General features: G+C 48.7%; 1 protein-coding gene across 5 annotated transcripts in view; it reads right to left on the bottom strand.

The window, feature by feature from the left end:
• The window catches only part of ADAMTSL3 (ADAMTS like 3), a 171,978-nt gene that overhangs the window by 31,023 nt on the left and 129,475 nt on the right, over positions 1–11,480 (bottom strand). For all 5 annotated transcript variants that reach the window (XM_039858473.1, XM_039858472.1, XM_039858474.1 and 2 more), the window contains one exon: positions 5,700–5,853. In XM_039858473.1, coding sequence (XP_039714407.1) covers positions 5,700–5,853 — 154 coding nt within the window. The remainder of the gene's footprint in view (positions 1–5,699; positions 5,854–11,480) is intronic.

The following is an 11,480-nucleotide window of genomic DNA, read 5'->3' as shown; positions in this document are numbered from 1 at the left end:
TTCAAGGCCGACGTGAGCCAACAAATATATCTTTTTTCCTCTTTAAAAACATTTGAGAATTAAAATGTGCCTGACGGTCTCCAACGTAGACCGTCACGGCTCTCTAGGACTTCAGCGGCAAAGCATGCAAGTTTGAATGAACTGCGTGGAAACATGCAAGTTATTTTACAAAGAAAGCCCCGGTTGGGGGAGGCAGGAGGTTCGATGGTGACATATTTCCATTGATAAGGGGATGCTTGATATGCTGGGCCTCCACCACCCGCAGCGCTCGTGCCCTGGGGAGCTGTCCCCCTGACGAGGGGCACCCCTCTGCTCATCTGCAGGAAGGCTTAGATGTGTTCAGGGTTGATTTTGCAGTGAGGGGGATGAGGTGGCAGGCCGGGGGATCTGCAGGTGGCAGGTGGGGTTCCGCCTTAGTGGAGAACCAGCCTAAGTGGCCAGGTGAGCCTCTGGCTACGTGTCTGTTTGCTGGATGGTTGGCCCCGTGGTCTCAGATGTTTCCATGGCCTACCCTGCCGTAGCAATTGCTCATACGGGGTGCAGAGCGGTTAGTTAGTGGGCGTGCCTAGGGGTGATCTGGGGTTCGGGCCCTGCCGGGCTGCCAGGCTCCACCGCTTGGGCCAATTCCTCTCTCTGGGGCTTCTGTGAACTTCTTCAGAGCAATGCCTGAGTGTGGTGTCGTTTTTCTGCTTTGGGGCGGCTGCCTCCCTCTGCACCTGGATGCACCCCTAAATGCAACGCTGGCCAAGCCTGATTAAGCAGGGGCACCATCCACCCTGCATCGTCCCGGAGGGGCTGCAGGCCATGCAGCGGTACCGACCCATCCCTCCGGCTCTCCCGCCGTGCTGGACGTGAGAAACACCGCATCTCTTGGCTTGTCTAGAAAATAAAAAGGTCTTTCTTCTAGATGTCCTCCTTTGGTGCCAGCCTGCCACCTCCAACAAAGGCCAGCTCTAGGTGTCCGAGGCCGTTTACGGCAGCTGCCTCTGCCCCTTGCTTGCACCTGCCCTGCCGTAACTCCTGCTGTCACTCCAGTCCCATCCGTGCCATGACTGGGAGTCTGGGTGCCATTCCGGGCTGCCGCCCCAGCCGTTGGGGCTGGATGCTTCCACGTGGTCTCACCAACATTCGCCTCCTGCCACTCCCAAGCAGGCTCTGGCTTCAATGCAGCCTTCAGCCTTCCCCTTCCCCTGCTGGAACCCTGGCCCTCAGCACCCAGCCCTGCACGTGGCCACTTGGCTGGACCTGCTTCCCGCTCCTTCCACTAGCACCGAAGCCACGACAAGCTCGGGTGGGGCTCTGGCAAGAACCTGGGCAGCTTTTCGGGTTCTGTTCAGACGTCACAAGGGTAGGAACACAGGTCACCGAGAGGAGGCTGCGAGGGATGCTGTGGGCGTGTGAAGGCCCCTGAGGCCCCACGGAAGACTGCGGACAGCGAGCGTCAGGCCGAGCTGAAGGAAGGGCTCCCACCTACTGGCTTCTCACTCACTTCTCGAGCAGATGCTGTCTGGCTTCTGTGCCCGCCACCCCACAGACGCTCCCTGGGGAAGGCCACCGACGGTTCCCTCGTGACAAGTAGGATACTTCCCTTCAGTATTCTTGCTTGACCATTCCTGGACACAAGGCACTCTTAACCGCTCACTGCATGAGGGAGCCCTTGTTCTGGCCGTCTCTGACCACTGTTCGCAGCCAGTACCCCGCTGGCTGTTGCTTGTCCTCAGGTGTCAGTGCTCGGCCATTTTCTCTCTTTACCTTTTGCCCTAAACTTGTCATTGGATGACCTTGTAATTTTAACTCACAACTCCAGGTTGATGCCTCCCAAGGTTGATGCCTCCCAAGGTTACCTAGCCGAGACCTCTCCCCGGAACCGCAGACCTAACTGTCCACCGCTCACTAGAAATCTCTTCCTGGTACCTCAAGTTTGAAAATATTAAATTCTAAACACATTATCTCTGTCTCCTCCATCCCATCTCAAAGAGCCCCCTATTCCTATGTCCCTAAGTTCACGGCATCACCTTCCATGAATCTCCTCAAGCCAGAAAACAGGGAGTCATCCTGATTCCTTGACGTCCAGTGGGAACCTGGCCCTACCTATCACTGACTCTCAGGCCAGTGAGGCTATTAGCACCTATCACCAACTCCACATTCAAAGAGGTCACACTGGGAGCTGGACATCAGCCACACGGGGAGTATTTACACCACGGCAATGAGCAAAGACAACGAATGAGAGCTACCTCTCCCCGCCCACTCCCCACACCCAGCCCGGCCCAGGGCTGGTTGGTGAACTTTCCCAAGGACGCCACTCTCTCTTCCTTTAGCTCCCAACTCTAGTTGGGAATTAGGCACTTAGATCGACACCTGAAACAGGCAGAATTCATCCCCCTGCTCTCTCACGAGGACACCACCACGTCCCCTTAACTCAACTCCCTGCCTGCTGTCGGAGTAAACAGACCCGAAGAAAATCTGACCTTGTCATCTCCTTCCCAGGTGAAACCTAAACCCTGCGGCACGGAGTTCAAGACCCTCTACCGCCGACTGCGCCAGCTGTCCCTTCGGTACCACGCATCCAGAACCTGTGTTCTAATCCCACGGAGCTGCCCGCAGCTCCCCTAAACATACCTGTCCACTTGACACCCCTACCTTTGCCGCCTGATGATGTTTGACGAGAACTGGGATTTGAACTCGAGTGAGTGACATCTGACCTACGGTGTCATGCTACCTTTCAGGGATTAAGTGCAACCGAGAAAGAGGATGGCAGAGTCCAGGGCTGTGCTGGTCCTTCAAAAATGGGAAGAACGTCAGCTACCAGATACGAGGGAGGAAAGAATGTGAGTGAAGGATGAACCCCTGAGGTCCGGGAAGAAGCAGGCAGAGGCTATCATTGGACCATATGGTGCACCACTGGCCCCTAGGGGGAGCTCAAGACATGGGTCCCACCTGCCCGCCACCCAGCTGTACCTAACGGTCAAGACAAAGAGCAAGAAAATTCACTCCTCCAGAGACGCCGGGTTTTACTTCAACTCAAGACACTAATCAGGACACATTTCTATAAGTGGAAAAAACAATCACAGTTGAATTTGGCTTTTCCTGACTTTGGGGGGCGGGGTAGGCCTATAAAAAGACCATGTGTTTCTAGTCCAGAGAACAGAGTGGGTAGATTTGAGGTGAAGCAGAGCGGAAGGTCAGAAGGACATTATATCATGCGGCCTTGATATTCCTAGTGAAATCAAAGACACGTTTGTCCACAGAGAAATGGGGCCAGCACAGTAGTCAGGAAATAGCTGTTACGGTGAAACTTCTAGGGGATTCTTAGGAAATAGGAAAAAACCACATTATTACCCAGCTAGATTCAGGTAGCACAAATATGAAGTATGTCTAACCAGCATGGTGATGCCATTTCCTCTAGCAAATCCCAGTAGCTCAGGCCAGGGAACCAAACAACAAACGAAAACCACCTGAAAGATACCAGGGCCAGCGACAGGCAAGGCAAGGCCATCGAGGCAGGGGGTTGAGGAAGAGGGTGAAGACCCGCCTGTAGAATTGGTTAAGTGAGTGGCTCGGCAATGCCGGCTAAGAGGGTCGCTTCCAGCGCAAGAGCGGGAGGTCGGGGACAGGAGGGAGGTATGGAGGACCCAGTGGCCACAGGGAGGCATTAACTAAGCAGGCAGGAGAGAGGCGGCGTGGGGGGAAGGGCAGGGAGCTATTCCGAGCGTCAAGAAGTGAGGAAGTCGAGGGGACAGGGGTCAGCGGAACTGATGACGTTGTCAGAGCGGGATATCAGCGTGCTGCCTGGCTCGTCGGCATGGACGTCGGGTGTGGATGTTGGCAAAGGCTGGGGAAGAGGAATGGACCCGGCGGCGATGTGTCCCGCGGAAGGCGCAGAGTGGCCTGCAGCTCCGCACGTGATGCATTCGCAGGCGTGACGAGAGCCGTATCGGTGCTGGGCAGGCGATGTCAGTGGGAAAAAGGTGCATTGACAGAGCGGGAAGAGGGGACGGTGGGAACGGGAGCTCGGCCCTTGGCCCTGGGATAGGGTGGTGGGGAGAAGGGAGGCCATACGACGGGGCAGGGAGAAGCCACGTTTCCGCAAGCGAGGCCCACGGAGCAAAGGTGACAGAGCGGGGCCGGGCGGGGAGCCTGCGTTCCTGTCTCCGGGCTGCTCCCATGACCTACACGTTTGGCACGCTAGAAAATGTGGTGGGGCAAAGGAGAAATATTACTGTCTTTTTTCTTGTTTTGTTTTTTTCTCTCCTTAAAACTCATCATTTTCCTCTGCTCTCTGCTGCATGCCATAATAATTTATAATTTCATCTCGTACCGCACGGCATGCCCTAATAACCACGATGGATTCCCACATGTTATTCTGTTATTATTTTAGAGGAAGCTGCCAATATTGCTTTAATTTCCCTCTCCTCTAAGGCAGTTTATGGTCTAGCCACACCGCCATAAAACCATCCACAATTAATAAAAATTAGACCGATAAGCGGCTCAAAGCATGACCCCGCCCCATATGCCACAGACATTCCTGCATTCCGGGACACTGTAAAACTTGGAATGTCAGTTTTTTTGGAATCTCAAGATTTTGAAAATTTGTTCTCATTGTCCATGAATCAGCACAGAGAGGTGGCTAAGACTGTGGGCTCAGGAGTCAGACAGACTTGTGGTCAACAGGTCCAGGGGGCCAACTGGCAGCTAAGATCCTGGGTCTCATACCTTCTCTAACTCTTGAATTCCTCGTCTCTGAAACGGAGACTGCCCCTTTCTCGCCATGTTGTGGGAACTAAATGAGTTAATGCATGAGACAAACTACACAGTAAGTGCTCAATAGATGCTATTTTTTTTTTAAAGGTGATTATTGTTTTTCTTTGTTTCGATGCGTTTTTCCAAGCAAGTTGTTGGTAAACTTAGGAGATATGTATATATAAATAATTTTTTTTTTGTTTAAGTGACATTAAAATAATAATTTCTGACTTTTTTCTTACCATAGCTCAGGAGGGTGCCGAGGTAATTAATATTTTATAGGTGAATAATTCAAGGTGGTGGAAAACAAAGCAGGAAATGGGCCGTGAAGCTGCACGTTCCCAGGATGCCTGGTCCCCACCTCCCTGCACCACCTCCCACCACCACTCTGCAGCCTGTTTTCAACTGCTGTAGAGACACTGCCCTCAACTCCTTTGTCACCCTCCTGCATGACACACCTGCATGCACATGCGAAGAGATATTCTCTCCTGCACACCTAAAATACAAATGCTACTACATACGTATCCGCTTCGGGATATAATGGAACCACAACACGAACCCCTTACCCTAAGCTTATATAAGTTATAGCTTACCAATTATAACTGCTTATAATTTAATTATTTAAAAATTATACTCAAACTGACATTTTCAAAAACCAAAGTTATTTCATGTTCTCTCCCTTGCTGGCCTTAGATCGTACACAAGAAGAAACTTGTCATGGTCAAGTGGGGGGGTGCGGTTCGAGGAAGTAGAAGTCCAGACGCATTCGCTCCGCGTGTGGACAGTCCCTAAAACTGACTTTCCTCCACACTGTACCGCTTGCTGCTTAGAAGAATTCTGACTCCTGCTTGGTTTGCTCGACCCACAGCTTATAAACGTGGAGCTATCTGGAAATCGAGGCCGTCGAGACACGACGACCAGAGAGAGCACACCGTGAAGCGGCGACCGCACGTACTTACTGCTGCACACGGGCATGTGGCACGGTCTTACGAGGGCGGGGCCGGGAAGACCCCTGCACGAGGCCTCGCTGAGGGGGACGCGCTGGCCTTTGGCCGTCAGCCTCTGACACACCTGTGTTCTTCGCTGGGTTCCAACACCGCAACTGACGGAGCACTGCATGGGGGAAACGTGCGAGAGGGTCAGACGGGTCAGACGGGGCGGGGCGTGTGTGGACAGAGCATCCAGCAAGGGGGAGCCTCATGCACGGCTGCGCCAGTGAGCAGCCACTTCCCGGGCGCCCACGTCTTTCCAGATTTGGAGTTTCCCGCTCTTTTTCCCTTCCCTTCTCTCTGAGATAGTAATTCATTTCTGCTAATTTATTGTCATGGGTTTTTTTTTTTTTTGGCATTGTAATTGATGTCTAATTTATTTTTCAGCTATTTATTTACATAGTACGATGACTTTGATTTGTTTTTTTTTAAATGATACAGACCTATGACCAAGAATTCGAAAACTAGAAAGGCATAAAAAGGAAAGTTTTTAAAAAAAATCACTCCAAACGGCTGTACGTAAAATAACGTTACTATTTGATGCGTATGTGCGTAACATCGAAATTTGATCATCACTGTGTGTACGTGCCATTTGAAATTTTAATTAGGCGTATTAGAAATTTTATATCTGGTATGTTCGCCATTTTATTAAGGACATTAGGGAAAAAAAACTAAAGTAAAATTTAAAAAGTTGCTGAATGTGTGATCTTTCTTTCACCGTAATGGATCGATTCCCAAAGAACCTTCTAGAGTTAAGAAACAAGACGAAAGAAACCAACAAGAGATCCACGTAGTTCATTTTAACGACATCTTTTGACTTTTAAGAAGGTCAAGCTGCTGCTAAGAAGGAAGAAGAAACGAGCCCATTTCCATTTCCTCCTACCGCTCCTCCTAACTCCCCTCAGTTCCGCTAAACTATTTAGGTGTCAAGATTACTGATATTTACAGTCTGTTCGGAAATGCAGTTGCCGGCTGATTGAATTCTGTACTTAAATGAATTATCCACCCTCCCTCGTTGTGATCCGGGCCTGCACATTCCGGATTCTTCCCTTCGAGTCATCCTGGCCCTGTAGGTTTATCCAGAGCTTGTTAGAATAGCCTTCCCTTCTGCCTCTGCTGCCTTTCTCCATGAACGGCTAGGACGAAAAGAAAATAGTTGGGAACTGTCTTTCCCTGCAAATGGTGTGGAATCGGTTCTCGTCTTCTTGTGCTGAACGCTGCTGTGAAGACATGCGAGGCCAGACGGGGAATTTCTATTAGCTGTTGGCCTCTTTTCTGCTCAGAGGCCCGTGGGCTCTTCATCCACAAAGTCTAGCACCGTAAGAAAGCTACGTCTCCGTGGGTCGTATGTTCTCGGCACGTGGTATACCATCGCAGGTAGGTTAAAGCTTCTGTTAAAGGAAGTGAATTTCTCTTCATCGTCTCTGCGTACATTTCTGTTCCCTTTTTTTTGTCCTTATAAACACCAATGACGCTCGTGTTTAACGCCTCCGTCAGCCTTCCACATCCCTCACTGCCTCTAAAATCCGACTGTACATCTTAACTCCCTTTCGTATCATTTTACGAGTTACTCCAGCTTGAGCACCATCTCTCTGTTTTCCATCATTTTAATTTTTTTGTTGTTGCATATAATGTAACTTTTATATGTTATTTTTAATTTTTCTTTGCCGGTTTTCCCCCGACGGTTCCAGTTGTCTATCTCCTGCTATTGACTGATAATCAACTTTTGAACTCAAATCTCATTTTTAAGCCACCTTCCTCCTCAGGCGCTATGATTGTCACTTCCTCGGGAATACAGAGCCTATTTGCCGGAACTTTGCTCTGGGTGATAGCTTGGCGATGTCATGTTATAGCTGTGACTTGTCCTTTCCATTCCTCGCCTCCTTCCCCTTCAATTCTGTCCCCAACCCCATTTCGATGCGAAGATTTTGTCCTGAAGCTTTGAATGGGGCTGGTTGTTCGTGACCACCACAGGCGGGGGGATAAGCTTGGGCAGTCTATGTGTTTGTCATCCTCAACGCTGGGTCACCAAATTTCCCATTTCCTTTGCCCACGTCTCTCATCAGGTTTCGGGGCTCCAATGGTCAGCGTGACTCAGAGGAGAGGCTCTGGGGCCACTGGCTTGCCGAGTCACGATGCAGCAATGGCTGCCCTTTCCCTCATACCACGTCGTCCCTGGCCGCCTTCCCTGGCGGGCAGGCCCCCTGCGTGGTTTCTCCCTCGGCTCTCCCTCCCCAGTTCTGTGGGGACATTCTCAGAGTTTTGGGGGGGAAGCTCACAGTCCTCCACCTAGTCTCTGCAGCCAAAGAATTGTCGACCAGGCCTTTCTGGACTGTCCCACACACCGCCAGGGAAGTGTGTACCCTGCTTGCGCCTGAGGAAATGCCTGTCAGCTCTCAGCCTTCCCTCCGTTTGGGCCAGAGCTCATGGTCTTTGGCAGGTGTGTTTCATGATTTACAGCTGGGGACTGTGGCCACTTCATTGTTCACTAAAGACAGAGTGTTCTCTCTTTTTCATTCTCTTGTGGGTTTTTTGTTGGGTTTCAAAGGAAGGAAATGGAATTTTTTTTTTAAAAGCCTTTATCGTCATCTTTAATGGAAAGCCATAATTATTAATGTTTTTCAGTACAGTGAAAAGCCTTTTGGGAGCATTAGAACAAATAATTTAAAATTATCGTTTGTCGAATGACGAATTTCTTCACAAGTCAAATCATCCTCTCGGAGCTTCCCATGTAGTAAAAATTAGTGTTAACCTTTCATTAGACTACAATCATTTGTCCTTTATGTTCACATAACACATAAAAATCGCCCATCATCACTCATAAGCCATTTCTAACGACAAACATTTGACTTTTTCTGCCCACTTTGAATGGAAGGATCATTTGTAAAAAATTGTTTTTTATGACTAGAGGTCTTATGTGACTTCGTGTCTGCTACGTTCAAAGGAAGACAGCCATTAGAGAACATTCGACTCACACAGAGATGACAGACTCGGCGCCATTAACAGCAGTTCACAAAGCAGCCACCCTCTGCCAAAGACCCTGTGGTTTGCTCTATAGGAATCTGGGCCATTTCCCAGGCGGTGCCCGTGGGAATAGTGCATCCCGAGTTCCTGCATGTTCCTAAGTACGTGTCTGTGGCCTTTCAACCTGAGGGTCAGGGTGACAGGGTACGCAATCCTGGCTCGCATTTCTTGTCTCTGAGTACATTCGATACGTCGCTCTACTGTTCTGCAGCGTGAAGCGGCATTGTTGAGTCTGATGCTAATCTGATTTCCTTTCCCTAGTACAGGACTTGGTGCTTCTGTCTGGATGCACCAACCCGTTTTTCTTTACCTTTAAAATCCGGTCATTTTAATAGACTAACTCTTAATATGGAGCATTCTGGGTCCATTTTCCCAGGGATAAGGCGCGTACTTTCCAGGTGGCGATTCGAGTCTTGTGTGTATACTTCTGTCGTTTTGGTTTTTTCTTCCTGATACGCTAATTATATCCATATTTGTTGCGTTTTCTTTCCCTGTCTTTTCCATCTGTCGTTTTTTGCACGAATCCTTTTCATTTCTCCTTGACTCTTTTCTTTCTCCTCCTTTATTTCTCTTATTTACTCACTATGTCTTGCCATTCCTGTGTTGCTTCTGATTTCGTCTACCTTTCTGAAAATGTTCCCCTCACTTTCCTGATTCTTTCCTGAACGCTGTCAGCTCTCTTGTCACATTTCTGGCCATTTCTATTTCTATTTCCGATAGGTTTCCTGAGTTTTTCCTCACTTATTTTAGCTCATTTCGTAACGGTACGTTACATCTTCATCTGCCTCAAGGCCAGCGTTTCATTACATTGGCATGTCATGGATGCTTTTATCTCAGAGTATCTTCGTGTGGGGTTTGCCGATGCTCCTCCTAAAATTAAACAGATTTTTTAATCTGTACTTTTCAAAGCGTACGAGTGGGTTTTTGAAAGCGTTTCGGGGTAGTTCCCCTCCTGTCAAGGGCATCCTCTGGTGTCAAAAAGAGGTGCCTTCCGGAATCTTCCATGCCCAAGGCTCTCTGAACATTCTCCTCCTTCACCCCTGGCGTTCTTTCTCAGGGTATTTCTGAAGTCCTTAAGACGTGAGTTGCTCTGATGCTCTCTTGACTTCTTGAGGCCCCGAGCGGGCTGCATGCCCTTCCTCACACTTGGCCACACGCTGGGGCCTGCAGTCTTTTGCCTCAGTCACTGGGTGGTCTCAGACCTGCCTGCGGAGGGTCCCATTCAGAGGAGGACTATTTCCCGGTGGTAGTATTTACTGTGGCTGTCGGCCTTGTCTGTCCCCCACCCCCCCTTTTTTTTTCTTATCTCTAGCAGCTAAACTTGAAGTTTCTACACAGTTTCTGCCGCTGGATATGGTTTGGCCTCACCCATGTTTATCACTTTTGTTCGAGTTGTCATCTGGGTTCTTTCCTTTCCTGTGGCAATCCTAATTGCTCTATTTGTTTTTTAAAGAGAGGTTTGGGATGCTAAACCGCTGTGCTGCCAGCATGATCTTGCTTCACTGGAAGACTTCTAACTATTCATAAGGGAACTACTATTCTTAATATACCTTTGAATTCGTGGCATTCATTTTCCATGGCTTCGACTACCATCTAAATGTGGATAATTCCCAAAATTATAACCTCAGCGCAGATCTCTCCAGAGCTACGATTCACTACTGATCCCTTTACAGACCTTCAGACTACATGGACTTCAAAAGTAAGTTCATTTTCTCTCCCTTTTGAGTCACCTTTCAAACACGTTCTTTCTCTACTTTTAAAATGAATGTCATCTATATCCATTAACTACCCAAGACAGAAATCTGGGATGTCCCTCTTTTCACTCATTTCTTATCAATTCAATTACCGAATCTGCCAGTTACATTTCCTAAATATCCTTCAAAACTACTTATTATTCTGTCCCAACTGTTTCGATATCTCGTTGCTATCAATGCCATTTCCTTCTAACGAGGTCTCTCAAGCTCCAGTCCGTCCCTTCCTCCTCTAATATACTGTCCACGTTGTGGCCAGAATTACATGCCTAAAAGTCTGCATTTTACCTCCCTGTTCAAACACCCTCCACCAGCCCTCAGTGACCACAGGGATAAACCTAACCTCTCCTTTCTACCTCATCTTCTGCTACTTCTTCAGTGCATCCTATGCCCAAGCCACATGAGACTGAGCAACTCACAAGCTGTGCCTCTGCGTACAGTCAGTCCTGTCCCTGACTCCAACACCTCGTTTGCACTGTCCTCACTCTCCTTTGAGACCCAGCTCGAAGGCTACATCTTCTATAACGCTTTCTGGGACCCAGGCTGACTTAGATGTTTTCCCTCAATTTTCATAGAGTTCTGTAGATGGGACACCTTTGTGGGACTTTTTACACGAGCGTAAACATTATTTCACCTATCTGCCTCATTTCGTATTCAGGTGTGCGTGCGTGTGTGTGTGTGTGTGAAAGCGTATGGACTTGAATGCACTGGGTACATATTGAATGGGTCAAAATATAAGCGTTAATTGTCAAATTGAGCCTACAAAGAGATTATTCAAGTACAAAAGTGGTTACCTACAGAGTAATTAGTAATAAGAAATGCATAATTAATACGACGTAATAAGAAAAGGGTTAAAGAAAGGTTTGAGAATAAACCTTGAAAGCTGAGTGTTCTTGCATTCATGGAAGGAACCCCTGAACAGAGAGAGCTACTGCCTGTGGATTGAAGACCTTGACCAGCCCACACTAATGCTACA

Source organism: Pteropus medius, unplaced genomic scaffold (assembly GCF_902729225.1).
Source record: "Pteropus medius unplaced genomic scaffold, Ma_sr-lr_union100, whole genome shotgun sequence".
Lineage (NCBI taxonomy): Eukaryota > Metazoa > Chordata > Mammalia > Chiroptera > Pteropodidae > Pteropus > Pteropus medius.
Note: the sequence above shows the minus strand (reverse complement) of the source record. Positions and strands in the feature narration are given on the sequence as shown.